The sequence below is a fragment of the Coregonus clupeaformis genome, chromosome 40, assembly GCF_020615455.1.
Source record: "Coregonus clupeaformis isolate EN_2021a chromosome 40, ASM2061545v1, whole genome shotgun sequence".
Lineage (NCBI taxonomy): Eukaryota > Metazoa > Chordata > Actinopteri > Salmoniformes > Salmonidae > Coregonus > Coregonus clupeaformis.
Genome location: NC_059231.1, coordinates 28,536,534 through 28,557,675, shown reverse-complemented (window position 1 = coordinate 28,557,675; position 21,142 = coordinate 28,536,534). Strand labels below are relative to the sequence as shown.

The window sequence follows — 21,142 nt, the reverse complement described above, 5'->3', positions numbered from 1 at the left end:
TCTTTTCACTCCCTCCTCTCTACATTTTCTTCATCTGTTTCTGCTGCTAAAGCCACTTTCTACCACTCTAAATTCCAAGCATCTGCCTCTAACCCTAGGAAGCTCTCTGCCACCTTCTCCTCCCTGCTGAATCCCCCCCCTCTCTCTGTGGATGACTTCGTCAACCATTTTGAAAAGAAGGTTGACGACATCCGATCCTTGTTTGTTAAGTCAAATGACACTGCTGGTCCTGCTCACACTGCCCTACCCTATGCTTTGACTTCTTTCTCCCCTCTCTCTCCAGATGAAATCTTGCGACTTGTGACGGCCAGCCGCCCAACAACTTGCCCGCTTGACCCTATCCCCTCCTCTCTTCTCTAGACCATCTCCGGTGACCTTCTCCCTTACCTCACCTCGCTCATCAACTCATCCTTGACCGCTGGCTATGTCCCTTCCGTCTTCAAGAGAGCGAGAGTTGCACCCCTTCTCAAAAAACCAACACTTGATCCCTCTGATGTCAACAACTACAGACCAGTATCCCTTCTTTCTTTTCTCTCCAAAACTCTTGAGCGTGCCGTCTTTAGCCAACTCTCTTGCTATCTCTCTCAGAATGACCTTCTTGATCCAAACCAGTCAGGTTTCAAGACTGGTCATTCAACTGAGACTGCTCTTCTCTGTGTCACGGAGGCTCTCCGCACTGCTAAAGCTAACTCTCTCTCCTCTGCTCTTGTCCTTCTAGACCTGTCTGCTGCCTTTGATACTGTGAACCATCAGATCCTCCTCTCCACCCTCTCCGAGTTGGGCATCTCCTGCGCGGCTCACTTTTGGATTGCATCCTACCTGACCGGTCGCTCCTACCAAGTGGCGTGGCGAGAATCTGTCTCCGCAACACGTGCTCTCACCACTGGTGTCCCCCAGGGCTCAGTTCTAGGCCCTCTCCTATTCTCGCTATACACCAAGTCACTTGGCTCTGTCATATCCTCACATGGCCTCTCCTATCATTGCTACGCAGACGACACACAACTAATCTTCTCCTTTCCCCCTTCTGATAACCAGGTGGCGAATCGCATCTCTGCATGTCTGGCAGACATATCAGAGTGGATGACGGATCACCACCTCAAGCTGAACCTCGGCAAGACGGAGCTGCTCTTCCTCCCGGGAAGGACTGCCCGTTCCATGATCTCGCCATCACGGTTGACAACTCCTTTGTGTCCTCCTCCCAGAGTGCGAAGAGCCTTGGCGTGACCCTGGACAACACCCTGTCGTTCTCCGCTAACATCAAGGCGGTGACCCGATCCTGTAGGTTCATGCTCTACAACATTCGGAGAGTACGACCCTGCCTTACACAGGAAGCGGCACAGGTCCTAATCCAGGCACTTGTCATCTCCCGTCTGGATTACTGCAACTCGCTGTTGGCTGGGCTCCCTGCCTGTGCCATTAAACCCCTACAACTCACCCAGAATGCCGCAGCCCGTCTGGTGTTCAACCTTCCCAAGTTCTCTCACGTCACCCCGCTCCTCCGCACACTCCACTGGCTTCCAGTTGAAGCTCGCATCTGCTACAAGACCATGGTTCTTGCCTACGGAGCTATGAGGGGAACGGCACCTCTGTACCTTCAGGCTCTGATCAGTCCCTACACCCAAACGAGGGCATTGCGTTCATCCACCTCTGGCCTGCTGGCCCCCCTACCTCTGCGGAAGCACAGTTCCCACTCAGCCCAGTCAAGCTCAGTCTGTTCGCTGCTCTGGCACCCCAATGGTGGAACAAGCTCCCTCATGACGCCAGGACAGCAGAGTCACTCACCACCTTCCGGAGACACTTTAAACCCCACCTCTTTAAGGAATACCTGGGATAGGATAAAGTAATCCTTCTACCCCCCCTTACCCCACCCCCCAAAAAAATAAAAAAATATATTGTAAAGTGGTTATCCCACTGGCTATAAGGTGAATGCACCAATTTGTAAGTCGCTCTAGATAAGAGCGTCTGCTAAATGATGTAAATGTAAAAAAAACTTACAGCACCCAATGTCACAGGAAGGCCAAAAAGATAATCAAGGACAACTACCACCCGAGCCACTGCCTGTTCACGCTGCTGTCATCTAGAAGGCGTGGTCAGCACAGGTACATCAAAGCTGGGACCGAGAGACTGAAAAACAGCTTCTATCTCAAGGACATCAGACTGTTAAACAGCCATCACTAGTACAGAGAGGCTGCTGCCTACATACAGGCTTGAAAATCACTGGCCACTTTAATAAATGGAACACTAGTCACTTTAATAATGCCACTTTAATAATCAAATCAAATCAAATCAAATTTTATTGGTCACATGCGCCGAATACAACAGGTGCAGACATTACAGTGAAATGCTTACTTACATGTTAATGTTTACATATCTTGCATTTCCCATCTCATATGTATATACTGTATTCTATACTATCTATTGCATCTTAGCCTATGCCGCTCTGACAATGACATTGCTCATCCATATATTTATATATTCTCATTCCAATCCTAGATTTGTGTGTATTAGATATTTGTTGTGGAACTGTTAGATATTATTTGCTAGATGTTGCTGCACTGTCGGAACTAGAAGCACAAGCATTTTGCTACACTCACAATAACATCTGCTAACCATGTGTATGTGACCAATACATTTGATTTGATTTGATATGTAAATGATTTGCTGTATATAGATAAACCACGATTGTGTTTCAATCAATTTCATTTCCCCAAGTAATCACCAAAGCATTTGGCTCTTTGGACCAGATTTACTTAGCATTTGCACAAGATGCAAAGATTTTTTTTTTGCCAAACAGAAAAAACAATGTTAAAATATGACACTGTCTTCACTGACACATCATACTGTATTCCTTCTCTTAACCTTTATTTTGTTCTGTCTTCAATGTTTAATTCCAATTTAGAAAAAAACATGCGCACATTTTGCATCTAAAATAAAATATATGCAATACAGTAATATTTAAATATGTTATTCTACACAGTATGATGAACTGTTCATCAATTTCCATTTTCCAACATTTATTGTTTTTCTTGATGCATGGACTGGAAATATCTAGTTGATGTGATTCTGGAGGTATTTGATGTGATTAATATCAATCTATATGCATGAAACCGTGTGTAATGGGATTTCTCACCTTCTCTGCAGAGCAATTAGCCTTGATATACTGTAGTACATTTTCTCAACACCAACATTGCTCTGCTGCAAAAAGTGTTAACTCTGATGCCGAAAACTAAGAGAAGGTCGACAACTTCCCTTTAGAATAAACAGTGGGATTTTATATTGTTTGTTTTGTGTATTTATGTGTGTGTGTGTGTGTGTGTCTCTAAAATGCATAATGTGATATGATAACAAAGGTGTCAAGGCTGGACAGTGCCTTCGGAAAGTATTCAGAACCCTTATATTTTTCCACATTTTGTTACGTTACAGCCTTATTCTAAAATTGATTAAATAAATAGAAAATCTCAGCAATCTACACAAAATATCCCATAACGACAAGCGAAAACAGGTTTTTAGAAATAGCTGCAAATGTATAAAAATGTAAAAAACAGTAATAACTTATTTACATAAGTATTCAGACCCTTTGCTATGAGACTCGAAATTTATCTCAGGTACATCCTGTTTCCATTGATCATCCTTGAGATGTTTCTACAACTTGATTGGAGTACACCTGTGGTAAATTCAATTGATTGGAAATTATTTGGAAAGACACAAACCTGTCTATATAAGGTCCCACAGTTGACAGTGATTTTCCGAGCAAAAACCAAGCCATGAGGTCGAAATAATTGTCTGTAGAGCTCCAAGACAGGATTGTATCGAGGCACAGATCTGGGGAAGGGTACCAGAAGATTTCTGCAGCATTGAAGGTCCCCAAGAACACAGTGGCCTCCATCATTCTTAAATGGAAGAAGTTTGGAACCACCAAGACACTTCCTAGAGCTGGCCGCCCGGCCAAACTGAGCAATCGGGGGAGAAGGGCCTTGGTCAAGGAGGTGACCCAATGGTCACTCTGACAGAGCTCTAGAGTTCCTCTGTGGAGATGGGAGAACCTTCCAGAAACGCAAACCCTCTCTGCAGCACTACCAATCAGGCCTATATGGTAGTGTGGCCAAAAGGAAGCCACTCCTCAGTAAAAGGCACATGACAACCTGCTTGGAGTTTGCCAAAAGGCACCTAAAGACTCTCAGACCATGAGAAACAAGATTCTCTGGTCTGATGAAATCAAGATTGGACTCTTTGGCCTGAATACCAAGCGTCACATCTGGAGGAAACCTGGCACCATCCCTACGGTGAAGCATGGTGGTGGCAGCATCATGCTGTGGGGATGTTTTTCAGCAGCAGGGACTGGGAGACTAGTCAGGATCGAGGCAAAGATGAACGGAGCAAAGTACAGAGAGCTCCTTGATGAAAACCTGCTCTAAAGCGTACCTCAGACTGGGGCGAAAGTTTACCTTCCAACAGGACAATGACCCTAAGCACACAGCCAAGACAATGCAGGAGTGGCTTCGAGACAAGTCTCTGAATGTCCTTGAGTGGCCCAGCCAGAGCCCGGACTTGAACCCGATCTAAAATCTCTGGAGAGACCTGAAAATAGCTGTGCAGGGACGCTTCCCATCCAACCTGACAGAGCTTGAGAGGATCTGCAGAGAAAAATGGGAGAAACTCCCCAAATACAGGTGTGCCAAGCTTGTAGTGTCATATCCAAGAAGACTCGAGGCTGTAATCACTGTCAAAGGTGCTTCAACAAAGTACTGAGTAAAGGGTCTGAATACCTATGTAAATGTGATATTTTCATTTAATATTTTTAATAAATCTGCAAAACTTTCGAAAAAATTGTTTTGCTTTGTCATTATGGGGTATTGTGTGTAGATTGATACGGTATATATATATATTTTTAAATCAATTTTAGAATAAGGCTGTAACGTAACAAAAAGTGGAAAAAGTCAAGGGATCTGAATACTTTCCGAATGCACTGTAATGTGTATTGACTGTTTCTTGAATTATTATTTGCATGACCTGTCTGTGTCATGCCTTTATGCCTTAAATGTTGCACAAGCTGAAAATACAGTTGTTAGACTAGAAATTAATAGAAACAACTAGAGACTAATATAATCGAATTGAATAGAATAGAACAGAACATAATAAAATGGAATAGAATAGACTGTTACTCACTGATGTGTACAGATGGCCCTCCCCGTTCATGGCGATGTATAACCCTGTCTTCACGGACTGAATCGCAACAACTCGGAGACCCACAGGAATTAAGTTGAACAAAGCTGGAAGACAGAAAGATGGAAAGATGGGCAGAGAGTCAGAGACAGGCAGAGATAGAGACATATATACATACAGACAGACAGACAGATAGACAGATTGTGCATTGCAAATTACAAAGTAAACTGTTGCAAATTACAAGCACAATTAACCCTTCACTAAGCCCTGCACCCTTGGTTACTGTTGCTACCTCTGTTAACATTTTCCCAAGAAGCCCAATTCCCCATTCAAACCACTGGAGAAAACCCCTCACAATGATCTCAAACAGTGTTTTCAATACAGAATTAAGTTAACACAGATTACCCCTTGCTGATCAGGAGACTCTCGGGTATGTTGTGGTGGACTGTCGTTACAATTGCTTTACAGGAACCTGGTAAAATTAAGTTTGTAGTGTGGCTAGCCACTGAATGCACTGTCAGCATGCAGTCAAAGCTACTAACCACATTTGGAGCTAACTAGTGGTCTCAAATCGTATCCTGATGTCGACAGCAGATGAATGTTATATTCATAATATTGCTAATTTAGCTAACTAACATACATTTGGAGAAAACGTGTTAGCTATATTACCTTGCTAGCTAGCGTTAGCAAAATGTTCAATGGAGGTCAATTAGAGCTAGTAGTGCTGAGCGATTAGTGCTTTTTGAGGTCGGTGCAGTTTCCGTTAAAAAAAACCCCAATAATCCCGGTTTTTGATTTTGGTCAATGTTTTTTTTACTTTAAATGCATTATGAAATAATGACATTTAAAAAAAAAGTTTCCCTCAGCCATCATCTGCCTTTTTCCTGACACTGACAGTGTGTTGAATGCTGTAACAACACAGAATAAAACAATTAATAAGAGCCCCGTGATGGTAGCGAATTCCCATTACTGCTTATCATTTATTAACCATCATTTAAGCACATTCATTACTTTACTTTAATAGCATATTTCAGTTGTGTATATAACTTTGATTTTCTTATGACTTTATTATTTTCATTCCTTAAGTCATCATCTCATCTCTGCTCAGGCTGTAGCAACCAGCCATCCAGACAACCATCTCACGTTATCGCTGTGCTCCCCATTGAACGAGTCATTATATTTAGCTAGGCTAGTAGTAGCTAGCTGGCTGCCTAAATAATTTTACTAGTTCTTCAAAGTAGATAAGGCATACTTTCAAGACTGCTTATTACCAACTACTTCAACTATCAATCAGGTAGAGATACCTCGCGAACTGTCTCTATCCCTCTCGTCGTTGTGTTGTGTCATTCCTCTCTCTTGTGCTCATATGGTCTGTGTGTGTATCCGCCTCTGTCCATGGCCGGAAAGAACAGACGCAATGGATTCTATCTAGAGAAAAGGCGTGTTGAGCTCACAAAACAAAAATCTAATAATTGGAATTCAAGTAATTGAACCGACGTTGGTCAATAAGTTGATTAATAACCCCGCCAAAATTAAGATATTTTGGTTAATCGCTCAGCACTAAGAGCTAGCTAACCAGCTAGCAAACAATGCAACAAAAGTATAATTTTGAATTAGAAAAATACTCCTAAAGGCCTACAGTTTTTGCTATTGCCCTCATTGGCTTCCATGCATTTGAAATGAGAGCGTCAGACTCAAGTTTGTTTAGTGTCAATTGCTATCCAATGGAGCTCTGCGATTGGTTGCCCAAAATTCTGGGACGGGCTTAGCGAAGTGTCAATTAGGTGCAGTTTGTGATATGCCTGCCATATAGCCACATCATCAACACATCATAAAGGCCCGTTGCAATCCTGAGCGCAGTACTACCGACAATACACCTTTCAAAGGAAATGTACACTTGAGCTGACATCTACAGCGTTTACCATAAATGCGATCTCCGTAAATGTCAGGGAACTTGTCAGTAGTGCAGTGCCCAGCGCTGCAATGTGCCTTGGAATGAATCCCAGCCTAGGTATTTATTGTATAAAGTAGTGATTCTGCACTACATGCTTATGGCACTGTGTGGACATGACCAGCCTAGCATGGTCCTGGCCACAACGATGGACCTGGGAAGTAGCACTGGAAAAACTGGAGCCACCATAGGAGCGTGTCTGATTTAATAGGTCCTTTTTGGCTGTAGAACACACGTTGGCCATGTTAGGTAATGGCCATTGTACTGTTTCTACTGGTTGAGAAATAACAGGGCTAGCCTTGGCGGCGACACTAAGCATCCGCATCCCAAATGGCACCCTATTCCCTACATAGTACAATATTTTTGCCCTATATATTTTTCAGCCGTATAGGCCCTGGTCAAAAGTTGTGCCAATATATAGGGAATAGGGTGCCATTTGGGATGCAGCCAGTGTGTGTATGGCTGATTTAGATGCACAGTAATAAGATCTCCTGACCATTTGAGGTAATTGGTATTGGCGTGGATGTACAGTAGGTAGCGCAGAGCGAGGGATGTGAGACATATGTATGGACACTGGGTTTTTGAGGCATTGAGCCAATATGGATAGGGATTTCAGGTGATGCTGTGTTGTGCAAATGTTGTTACTGTGTTAAGAACATGTCAGCTGTCAATTTTTTTCTCTCTCTCCATCTTTCAATACATCGCTGAAAGATCTATGAGGTCCGACTGAACATTCTACTCAATGCTTTATCAATTGGTGCTGATGAAGATTTAGTCTAAAGTGCATTTTGGTGACTTGGAAAATCAATGGCATTTCTAAAGGAGCCAAACAATTAATAGGAAAACCTTTTGTCATCATTGTGATGTCGTCATATTGACTAGATGTAGTAACGTAGCTAGCTACGCAAAGGACTTTAGCTAATTAACGTTAGCATTGCTAGGTATTTTTGACTAACTTTGCTAGTCAATTACAACATTGCCATCTATCTAAGTATCTCAGTATGAAAATGTATGCACTCACTAACTGTAAGTCGCTCTGGATAAGTGCGTCTGCTAAATGACTAAAATGTAAAATCTAAAGTAAATCTGAAGATATCATAATGATGACAAAGTTGTTTCCCACTAATTATTTGCCTACGTTAGCAATGTTATCGTATTTCCAAGACAATGTAGTGTAATTTAGACAACATCATCATTAACACCTGTTTAGAATGAATGGGCAAACCTAAATATTTGGTCCTCAGTCCTCAGTGAACGTTCATAACAATAGCGTGACTGTGAAACCCATGAAGAGTTTATATTGTTTCTTAGTTTCTGAATGAGATAAAATATGGATGGATTCTTTGGCCCACCTGACTATTGATCTCACCATCATTACTTTAGTAATATAACATATTCACGTATTGCATTACATTTCATACCATATTATTTATGATATCTATCATGTGTGCATGTGTGTGTATAGTACTAGGTGTGTGTGTAGGTGCCCCTTGTATATCCATAAACAAGTGTCTATTGGTCTATGGAAGTGACACGTATCATCTCTGCTCCTAGTGACAGACACAGAGACAAAGCAGTGTCAAGCTAGAGTTAGCGCCACATACTGAAATCAAATTAACCAGCTAGCCTGGAGCGCTAAGGAAGCAGTACCAGCGAAGAGCTAAGAATACTCTCTTCTCTCTAGCTAGCCCACTGTTTCTTGGACCACTTTCCATCTCAGAGAGAAGAACCCATCTGCTTTCTGTGATAGTCATTTGAGATAAGTGCCAGTACAAAAAAAGCAATATAATACAGGTGAGGTTGGGAGACTAAATCAATGTGTCGACAAGCTAAACATTTTGATTTTATAGAATGTCATCATAGATAGATAAAATTATAGATTTATCAACCTCAACCCCATGTAAACAATTTACCATTATGTATCTTAAATCATACATTATATGTATCAAAAAATATCTTAATTTGCTGATTATGAGACACCACAGTAGCTGTGACCCAATATCTATACTTGCATACTACTTAGAATGGAGTATTGGCCATGCATACTAAACAGTTTCACAGTAATGTATGCAAAGTGACAACTTGTTGACCCTGTAGCGCAGTGGTTCACAACCTTTTTCGGTTGCTGTACCACCAACTGAATTTTGCTCTGCCCGGAGTACCCCTGAAGTACCCCCTCATGTGCATTTTACCAGTAGGCCTATGGTCTCATGAGTCTTCTCAAGTACCCCTTGTGGATAGGCCAAGTACCCCCAGGGGTCCTAGTACCCCTGGTTGGGGACAACTGCTGTAGCAGGATAGATGAAGAGACTGTATACTCACAGGAGTTACTGCTGTCATCCTTGGTCCCATCAAGAGAACCATCTGGGTTCATTTGCAAGTAGTATCCCTGCCTGCAATATAACCTGGTCACTATACCCTTGAGCTGTGGATCTGAAACAGAGAGAGAGAGAGGGAAGCAGGGAGAGAGAGCGAGAGAGAGAGAGAGAGAGAGAGAGAGAGAGAGAGAGAGAGAGAGAGAGAGAGAGAGAGAGAGAGAGAGAGAGAGAGAGAGAGAGAGAGAGAGAGAGAGAGAGAGAGAGAGAGAGAGAGAGAGAGAGAGAGGTTAACAACAGTACACAAATAGTTAGACCAGCTCAAGATAATTAATATTTTCAACTGAAGGAGAGAGAAGAGGACTCTCCCACACAAATGCTGCACCAAAGAAACACTTAATATATACATAGACATAGACCAAACATTCAAATCTCTATATGAACTGTAATATACTGTAAATGTAGAGAAGAGAGGTAAAGGATTGCAGAGTAAAGAGCAACCAATCCATTCTTATTTGGAAATTGTTTGATTATATTGTTTCATAATCCACTGTTTGTGTCTGTTTGAAAACAGTTCCATAAAACAAAGTGCCTAACTCTTTATGATTGTTTTATGACCATTGTGAATTTTCAGAGGCAAATCATGTAGCCAAAATGTACTGCATATAAGCCATGCCTTACTCAGAATGGCCCAATCAAATGTGCCTAAATTCATGTAAAAGTCGGTCTGATAGCAAACTCAACAGCACCCTCTTCAGTTCTCTTCCCTGAGAGGGGAATTAATGGTTAATGTTGCACTGTAAATTCATCACAAGGTTGTCATGTGAATTGGGGGATAAGATGGCCTATATTGTCTTAATAGAGCAAAGACTGCAGTTTAAAGTCTATTTTATCATTCATAATTACAGATAAGAGTTCAAGCGAATGTTCAAGTCCAAGCTCAGGTGGGAAACAAATTAATTTTCAACACAGAATAATTTAACTGAAACAACTGTCTTAGCTCCTGTAGTTAACCGTGGATGTTTGAGTGAGATGTTGGTATTGGAACAGGCATTCAACTTTTAAGAGCCGCTTCCACCCACCACATTGGGAGGTCTTGCCGTGAAGTCTTAATACATGTACATTTTCCACAGAAGAACAATTGCATCCACTAAGAAATAAACATAATGCATTAATCTATGTACAACACTGTAGCATGTGTGTGTGCCGCCTGTGTGTGTGTGTTTCATCTGTGTGTGTATGTGTGCCGCCTGTGTGTGTGGGTGTGTGTGTGTGTGTGTGTGTGTGGTCTACCCTAGGGCCTAATGCCTTCCACATTAGCCTTATTGTAGAGACAGCTATCAGGCCAGATTTGATTCTCGCTAAGCCCTGAGGAGATGAATAATCACCTGCGCCCTGTGTATGTGTGTGTGTGTATACGTTTATGTGAGTATGAGTAAAAAATGTAGAATTGCGGGGTCTGTGTGCTATGCCAATGCGTAGCAGGTGCTTTTATCCAAAGTGACAACAGTGAGCACACATTTTTGTATGTGACCCCAGTGGGAATCGAACCCACAACTCTGGTGTTGCCAGTTCCACACAGGACCACTACAATACAATACTGTAAAATACAATATATGATTACAATACAGATGGAAGGTGTATGTTTGCCATCCCAATGAGAGTACCATCCTCCTTCAGGTCATGGACGAGGCATGCAATGACATAAATCCAGACCTATGTCAGGCTTTTATTCTCCATGACAGAAGGTTTTTACCCAGGTACATGAACAATGAGGACATTTACTGCGATGTCGATGAGAACCTATGCTCAAGACAGGCTTGATGCAAACTAGTGCCTACTAAACATTTGTTTCATTTGGGTACACTGCTTCTAATCCCCGAGCCGACTAGGTGAAAAATCTGCCGATGTGCCCTTGAGCAAGGCACTTAACCCTAATTGCTCCTGTAAGTCGCTCTGGATAAGAGCGTCTGCTAAATGACTAAAAAATAAATACAAAAATAAAATTACAGTTCACCTATGTTGAAATTATATCTGAACAATACATTTATTTTTTGCATCAAGGATTCTGAGTGATCACACTGCTGTTTTCGACTCTCCCTCTCTCTCGCTCTCTTTCTCTACCGCACCTGCTGTCTCTACCTCTGAATGCTCGGCTATGAAAAGCCAACTGACATACTCCTGAGGTGCTGACCTGTTGCACACTCTACAAACACTGTGATTATTAACTGACCCTGCTGGTCATCTATGAACGTTTGAACATCTTGAAGAACAATCTGGCCTTAATGGCCATGTACTCTTATAATCTCCACCCGGCACAGCCAGAAGAGGACTGGCCACCCCTCAGAGCATGGTTCCTCTCTAGGTTTCTTCCTAGGTTCCTGCCTTTCATGGGAGTTTTTCCTAGCCACCGTTAGGGGTGGACGATATTAACAAAAATTAATATCACGATATTTTCCACTGTCCGGACGATAACGATATATCACGATATACTGTAAAAAAATGTTTTAACATTTTATGAGCCCTTCAAAGTTAATAAATGACTAAATATTGCTTTTAACCTTATAGAAACAGAAAGGGGGCATTGCACATTTTTAAAATTATTATTTGTTTTACTTCTGTGGTAAACCTGTGCAAACATGAAACATAAACAAAGGTATATGAGTTAAATAAATATGCAGTAACATTTTCTAAAAAAATATTTTTTATAAAGTAGTCAGGATGTAAACTTTTTCCTGCCAAATATAAGAAGTGCAGTCTTTTTTCAGCATAACACCGGTCATTATGAATTCAAGTTGTAAAACTTTTCAAATTAACTTCAAGCATTAACCAGACAGTCTGTATGTTTCTCAGTTCAGCATGTAACAATTCACTGCCTCCCTCTTCACAAGTTCCGTGCCAGGAACCAGCCTATTGACAGTTTCTGGCTTCAAAGTTGCCCTGTGGCATGTGACCACATTGCCCCCAGTGCTAAATGCTCTCTTAGAGGGCGAACTTGTGGCAGGGATGCATAAGTATTTATTTGTCAGACAACTAAATTGTGGGAAGTTGGATGCGTGAACTCGCCACAACTCCAAAGGATCAGCCTGCTGTGATCATCAGAGTGTAGCTCTTGCTCGATGACCTGTCTCTGGGTTCTTAAGGCAGGTGCACTATTGGTTTTCTTAAAGAAGCTCCCAAGGCTCTTCTTGGACATCTTTGCTGATTGTGGAGCAGTGGCAGCTTCTTTCTCTCTCTCACTCTGGTCCTCTTCAAAAGAGAAGTCTCCCACGGCTGTGTTCCCTACCAGGAGGGCTTCTGTCTCGGAGGCAGCTCTCACCTTCACCTCCACCAGCTTCTCAGTGGTCATGTAGGTGGTCTTGAACCTTGGGTCCAGAAAGGTAGCCATGGTGAGCAGCTCATCTGTTTCAGGGTAAGTGTATTTGTCATTCAGGTAATTGAGGATCCTTATCTTAATCTCTCCGGTCAGTTTGGCTTCGCCCTCATATGATTTCAGAACTTCCGTCTTGAACAAATGGAGGACCGGCTTCAGATAGGACACACTCACGTATGTCTCTCCTGACAGGGCATATGTGGAATCCTGGAGGGGCTTAAGTGCTGCAGTGATAGATTCAAACACCTCAATGTCTTGCCAGGAGGGTGCAAGGTGACGTGTTTTTTTGTCTGCTGCCAGGATTTGTGTGATGGCCTTCTCCTGCTCCAGGACTCTTTCCATCATCTGCAGTCGAGATCCCTGCCTTGTCGGGGATTCCGTGATGAGCTTGTGGAGGGGCAGGCTCAGTTTATCCTGTGCACTTGTCAGGGCCTTCTGCTTCTTCCAACTATAGGAAAATGTGCTGACCACTTTCTTGCACACTCCTGTGGCCCGGGAAACCCGAGGTTTGTTTTGGACACTCCTCTCTGCAAAATAAAAAGGTGAAAAATAATTACATATGAATCACAATTATTCAATAGAAATAACATAGCATCTGCTGTAATTACAACAATTTACAGCATGGACACTGGATATGATTACAAATGTAATCCATCTATAGATTTACAAACAACTGTTCTGATTAAGAGAGTTGTGTTGCTTTAGAAAACGGGTTCATTTATTGGGTAGGCTATTATTGAAAGAGAGAGGATAGATTCATATATTGAAACCATAGGCTAATGTATCAATTATAAATAAAAGCAATGTAATCCATGTAATGTTTGGATATTGAACACATTTACAAATTACAAATATTCTAGATTTGCATAGCTGTATATATCCGGCTTAACGTATAAGAAGGATCAGGCAGTGTTGTCAGCTCTTAACTTTAAACAGAGGAGATAAGGAATACAACAGTTATTCTGCATTTTATGTTGTTGTTTTTAAGTGACGTTATATTTATACCTAGCTCTATGTGTTTTGGACGTTGAAACTTACCAATAGCAATGTATAGCCCGTGTCTGAAACACCCTAGTCTTGTCCATTTGTTCAGCTCCAATGCTTTGACCATGTTCGATCCGCTGTCGGTAGTCATACATACTTGACGGGACTCTTTCAAGCCCCAGGATGAAAGTGCCTCCCTCCGCCCAGCTGCAATTATTTCTCCGTTGTGGTCATCTGGGAAATAAGAGGTCTGAAGGCATTTGCTTTGCAGCTTCCAGTTGTTGTCAATGTAATGAATCGTGAGGCTAATGTATGGCTCTGTGGCCGGCTTGACCATAAGTCGGCAGTGGTAGAGAATAATGCAGCGTTACGGATTTCGTTGGCAACTCTGTCCCGACATTCTGTGTAGAGTTCTGGCAGACATATTTTCCTGAAGTATTTACGGCTCGGAGTCTCGTATCTTGGGTCTAGAGTTTCTGAAACCGTCTTTCTCCACAGTTTGAATTGGTTGTCTTTCGCTATGTGATACGTAATTGCACTCGTTATCTCGTTCCACTTCTTGCTGTTCTTGTCATAGGGCGTACCACTAATGAATGATGCCTTGAGTGACAGCTGAGTGCGGGTCTGGCTTGATGATGTCTTGGGACTTGCTTCGCTGCTCTGGGGGTTTGTTGCACGCATTCTGGTAGATTCTTCATATTCGCGCACATGCAGGATTTTCAAGTGGTGAAAAAGATTGCTGGTGTTTCCACCTTTGGCTAGCACAATGCGTCGACACAACTTACACAGTACTGTTTGTTGGTCGAGGTCGGATATCTTAAAGCCAAACCAGTTCCAAACGACAGAGGAGGCCCCCTTTTCCCGAACCAATTCTTCCTCGTCCTGCAAATCAACCTCAATAGCATTATATTCCTTGTCTTCAGTCATCCTCAATGCTTGATTTTCTGACACTTTTGCAAACGAAAGGAGTTTACTTCACTAAATGTTTGCTTACTCTGCAGTTGCACATGCTTGTTTGTTGACTTTGACTGGCAGGCAGATTGCGTGTAAAGTCCATGCTTCTAGTTTTTTTCTCTGCTAAAAAAGACTATGATTCTAGTAAAATAAACAATTTGAACTAGCCCAATAGGCTGTATCACTCGACATAAATTTTGAACGGAAAAAAACCTGCCTTATTTCATACATTAATTTATCATGATATGCACGATATGGCAAAATCCATATCATGGCACAACGTCATACCGGTATTCACATTCATACCTGTATACCGCCCACCCCTAGCCACCATGCTTCTACATCTGCATTGCTTGCTCTTTGGGGTTTGAGGCTGGGTTTCTGTATAAGCACTTTGTAACATCTGCTGATGTAAAAAGGGCTTTATAAATACATTTGACTGATTGATCACACATGGGATACAAATGATGGAAATGTGATGTTAAATGATGATAGGTAGTGGAAGTGTATTGCCTAATGTGAAAACAGTGTAATGTACTGTCATTTACAATACTATTGCATATTATATTAATAGGGAAATTCTGAAACATGTATCTTGCATTTTTTGCAATTGGATTAACTGGTTGTTAAAACAACTAAATTGAGAAGATATCATGTTGTGTTTTGGTAATTAAATTAATGTTCTCATGGTATTTCACAGTACACTTATATGTTGGATCAATGGTTGTGTGGTGAAAGATGTCTCCAAACAAAATGAATGCACAATAAAAGGTTTTGAAAACAAGACTTGAGGCGTTACCAGTTTGGAGTTTTGAATATTCACCACATACTTGTGAAAATAGCACCAAAGCGATTGAAGAAAACTACTGACATCGCCCTCTCTCTCTGACTGAAGAGTATGGGACATTAACGCTGAAGCAGCGTAGAGACACATTAGGATTTTCAGATGTCATGAATTGATATCTACATTTATCAAGACTTCATAGGCCAGCACACGTAAAGGACATTGTGATGCTAGCTTAGTGAGTACCACTTCCTCCCGATTCGGCCCATACCTGGCGTGAACTCGGGACCTCTGCTTTGCTAGCACACGTGACCGCCCTCATGAAGCGTCTTACCAGTCGGTGCCACGCAAAAAGCTAGCTATTCGCTGGGGACACTTCAGGCTGATGAGTACGTTTCACACATCCCCATGTGCTACACACACACACACACACACACACACACACACACACACACACACACACACACACACACACACACACACACACACACACACACACACACACACACACACACACTTTCACATGGATTTTTAATGAGAGCACAATCCCCTTGAGTGAGAACAAGCAGGCAGACACACGAAGATGGCCTCCTCCAATCAATTAAAGACTTTGATCAGCAGCGTTTAAAACAATCTCAGAGAGTGAGATTGATTCCTCAGACAGTTCAGCAGGGGCCGATCTGTAATAATTAAAATGGAGCTCGCTGCGCTAGCACACTGCGCAGAGGCGTGTGTGTGCGTGTGCGTGAACATGTGTGTGTGTAAATGTGTGTGTGTGTGTGTGTGTGTGTGTATGTGCATGCGTCCTGGGGCGGAAGGTAGCCTAGTGGTTAAGAGCATTGGGCCAGTAACCGAATGGTCGCCTTGAGCAAGGCACTTAACCATAAGTCACTCTGGATAAGAGTGTCTGCTAAATGACTAAAATGTAAAATGTCCTTGAATTTGTCTGCATTTGTGTGTATGGAGCAAGGATATACATGTATCCTGTAGCCCAGGCACTAATTCCCCCACTAGTTCCAAAGTGACCCCAGTTTGATCAAAAGCCCAGAGAAAACCAGCAAAACCATAGCTGAGATGCACATCCAGAAGCTACACTGAGAACAATGCAGAATAGGCTTAAATGGATAGTTCACCCAAATTACAAAATTACATATTGGTTCCCTTACCCTGTTAGCAGTCAATGGACAAGGTAAGACAGCAATCCATGCTTTGTTTTTGTTTACCTGGCCACTATATTTGTAATTTGGGCAAAGTATCCTTTTAATTGCTTTACTAAATGTAAGATATAAGCCACAGCCATTCTTTCTCATCATGGCAGAATTTGAGCATTTTAGTCCTTCTGTATGAGTGGAGCTGAAGAAATCGACTCCTATCTATAATGCAAGCCTTCGTATGTCCTCAGACTGAATATTCAATACATTATTCACGATTTCCAATTGATGGCAGATATTCATATACGCTGCTACATGTGTGACCGTGAAATATTAAGTTAACCCTTTACACTTGTGGGAATTGGCCTATATGGATAGGGCTACATTGAATTGTTTCTTACAGAAGAAATATGAAAAGCATATACATAAGCATTGTAGCAATTGAAAGGGAACCGTTTGGAGATTATGGGAAAATTATTAAACTAAAGTTGAGGACACAACAGTTCAGCTGACACAAAACTGAATCCAAACATTACACTGTTGATTTTATGTGCATTTTACATTTACTGTACATTTCGCCGCATTTGTTGATGACGAAATCTGAAAATACTCTGGATACATTCAGTAACTTTATAAAAATATTCCTGGAAAGGGTGGGGTGGGTGCAAGGTGGGGTAGGTGCTACAGGGTTTGAGTGAGATGACTAACTTGTGTCTCCAAGTGGCCACACACCTCTCCAAAGTGACTCAAATAAGAGTCTTCAACTATAAGGTTTAGCGCTCCTAGCTGTGCTGTTGAGGAACTACAGCAAGCACACTTGTAGATGTTTTGTTTGGAACACAACCTTGCATCCCCGCCATCACACAATTACTGTTTTTGTTTACACAATTCAAAAACGGTCCATTATAAATCGTAATCTGGGTCAGATGGGCATCATTTGAAAGCTTGTTCTATTGCCAACAAGTTATAAATTATGATCTTACAGTGCTTTCACAGGGCAATTCAGTTAAACAGATTGTAATTTTGGTGCGCATAGAAAAGAGTCATGCATGCAATCAGGTGCGTGTTTCGCAGTGAATTTTCATCACAATAGACAAACATAGGCTCATTCTGTTCAGAACAACACAGGGTATGACACCATGTCATCTTGTAACTGTACATCAAACATAGTGACCATAAACGTTGACACTGTATATTACATGAGTTTTATGATATGGAAATGTGAAGTGCACATTTGGACTCAAAGGTGTTTGGCATGCTTTTATGACATCAAAGCTGTATTTATTATACTCCTCAACATATCATCTTTCAAAATACATTGAGTCCTCTTAATTTACAGCATTTCCCTCACTCAGACAACAATTTTTTTTGCAAAAGTTGCTCAAGTAGTGTGAGGGATAGGGGCAACTTCTTGTTGCGTGTGGTGCTCAAGTTCAGAACGGCTGTCAGTCAAAAACCATACAGTGCTGTGAAATGCAGGGCCTGTCATTTATAACATGTTGAGGTACAGCCACTGCATTCCAATTTAGACACTTATCAGTGGCAGATCTGTCATTTTCAACCCATATAGAGGGTTACTGGCCTCTCTCACATATTTTTGTTTAACCCTTTTTTTAACAGGTAAGTTGACTGAGAACACGTTCTCATTTACAGCAACAACCAGAGGAATAGTTACAGGGGAGAGGAATGAGCCATTGGGAAGCTGGGGATGATTAGGTGGCCAGCTTGGGAATTTAGCCAGGACAACAGGGTTAACACAGCTACAAAAAGTGCCATGGGATCTTTGGTGACCAAAGAGAGTAAGGACACCTGTTTAATGTCCCATCTGAAAGACAGCAATGTCACCAATCACTGCCCTGGGATCTTTTTCTAGACCCGAGGAAAGCACACCTCCTACTGGCCTGCCAACACCACTTCCAGCAGCATCTGGTCTCCCATTCAGGAACTGACCAGAACCAACCCTGCTTAGCTTCAGTGGCAAGCTAGCAGTGGGATGCAAGGTGGTATGCTACATGTACAGAACAGGCAACGCCGTGGGTGTTACTAGCGCACCACTATTGAGAATAAGGCGTATTCTCAGACTTAAGATACGTAAGGCTTTCAGTCGCTTCATTGTCATTAAGTGCAATGAAACCTTTAGGATAAGTCAGTACCAAACAAACCAAACTGACTGACGGAAAGGGGCTGAATAGAGAGGGTGTTGGATATACTGTACTGAGAAAATCCCTGGGTGCTTTTTCAAAACCACATCCTGCGCAGTTGAAGGTGTATTCCTATCCAACATTTGATACAGCTGCAGTGTTTTTGCAGCTGTAGGGGCATCCCTCTCTCTGCATACACAACAAACACACATCAAACCTTCCTTCTGCTGAGTAGAAATGTGGGTTTATGCAATAGGGGTATCCCTCCCTAGCCCTCTCTCTCAAAACCATCACACACATCAAAAAGATTACAACCCTTTTCCTCTGGGGCTGAAATTGTGTTTTTTTGTTCTGTTTTTTTTTTACAATAGGGATATTCCTGAGGTAAATGGAACTGTCACTGTATACTTGATGTTGTTGTTTTTCTTTCTCTCTCCTCTCTCTTCTTCTTTTCTCTCTCTCTCTCTCTCTCTCTCTCTCTCTCTCTCTCTCTCTCTCTCTCTCTCTCTCTCTCTCTCTCTCTCTCTCTCTCTCTCTCTCTCTCTCTCTCTCTCTCTCTCTCTCTCTCTCTCTCAGGAAAGGTATCTGTCAAGACAGTGGAGACACATGCTCAGCTGCATGCACACACACACACACACACACACACAAACACACACACAGCAGCTGCACACCTCACCGCCAGCCCAACCCTGATTGACACACTCGGAAAAACCCTCTCCCTCTCCGTCTCCTTCTCCTCCATGTTGTCATGGAAGATAGCAGGAAAAATATGAAAAGGTAGTCTGGTCACAGATCTGTTTGTGTTATCATGTTTAGCATGACAAGTAGTTGAGATGATAGCACCATCAGATCTGGGACCTGCAGGCAAATAAAAAAGCTGCTTTAAGTGTTACTGTTTATCTGAGGGCTTATGTCAACATTCATATTCTGATACGGACATTACTAAACAATATGGAACGATCTCACTTCCGTCTCTATTTAAAAAAAATCTATCATCAATTCAAGTGATGTAAACGGTAGACTGTTTGTCATTCATCAAGGGAAAGAAGATGTATCCATTGTTTCAATACAAGGCCCTGTCGTGGCTTTACAGTACAGTACAGGGTGTTCTGTGATTGTTTTGCATTCAGACATTTCCCATTCAATCAAGATAACTAGTGCCTTCCACTGTGTTTTAATATGAGATTTGTGTGTGAAACCCTTCAGGAATAAATATGTTCCAATGGAAAAGGCAATCATGTTGATGACGGATTTTCCTAGAAAAAAACCCTGCCAGAAATACAATGACAGAGAGAGATTACAAGTGAATGTCAACCCGGTGGTCCTCTTTTGTCTTGCCTATTCACCCTCTGAATGGCACACATACACAATCCATGTCTCAATTCTCTCAAGACTTAAAAATAGTTTACATTGTTTCCTCCCCTTCATCTACACTGATTGTAGTGGATTTAACAACTGACTTCAATAAGGGGTCATAGCTTTCACCTGGATTCACCTGATCAGTCATGTCATGGAAAGAGCAGAGTTCCTTAATGTGTTGTATACTCAGCGTATATACACTGCTCAAAAAAATAAAGGGAACACTAAAATAACACATCCTAGATCTGAATGAATGAAATAATCTTATTAAATACTTTTTTCTTTACATAGTTGAATGTGCTGACAACAAAATCACACAAAAAGTATTATTATTGGAAATAAAATTTATCAACCCATGGAGGTCTGGATTTGGAGTCACCCTCAAAATTTAAGTGGAAAACCACACTACAAGCTGATCCAACTTTGATGTAATGTCCTTAAAACAAGTCAAAATGAGGCTCAGTAGTGTGTGTGGCCTCCATGTGCCTGTATGACCTCCCTACAACGCCTGGGCATGCTCCTGATGAGGTGGCGGGCGGTCTCCTGAGGGATCTCCTCCCAGACCTGGACTAAAGCATCCGCCAACTCCTGGACAGTCTGTGGTGCAACGTGCGTTGGTGGATGGAGCGAGACATGATGTCCCAGATGTGCTCAATTGGATTCAGGTCTGGGGAACGGGCGGTTAATAGCATCAATGCCCTCCTCTTGCAGGAACTGCTGACACACTCCAGCCACATGAGGTCTAGCATTGTCTTGCATTAGGAGGAACCCAGGGCCAACCGCACCAGCATATGGTCTCACAAGGGGTCTGAGGATCTCATCTCGGTACCTAATGGCAGTCAGGCTACCTCTGGCGAGCACATGGAGGGCTGTGCGGCCCCTCAAAGAAATGGCAACCCACACCATGACTGACCCACCGCCAAACCGGTCATGCTGGAGGATGTTGCAGGCAGCAGAACGTTCTCCA

General features: G+C 42.2%; 1 protein-coding gene across 2 annotated transcripts in view; it reads right to left on the bottom strand.

Annotated features, from left to right (window-relative positions):
- Window positions 1–21,142, bottom strand: part of fgf14 (fibroblast growth factor 14) — a 332,041-nt gene that overhangs the window by 81,936 nt on the left and 228,963 nt on the right. For both annotated transcript variants that reach the window (XM_041863599.2, XM_041863607.2), the window contains exons 2-3: window positions 9,437–9,547; window positions 5,167–5,270 (exon numbers count right to left, since the gene is read on the bottom strand). In XM_041863599.2, coding sequence (XP_041719533.1) covers window positions 5,167–5,270; window positions 9,437–9,547 — 215 coding nt within the window. The remainder of the gene's footprint in view (window positions 1–5,166; window positions 5,271–9,436; window positions 9,548–21,142) is intronic.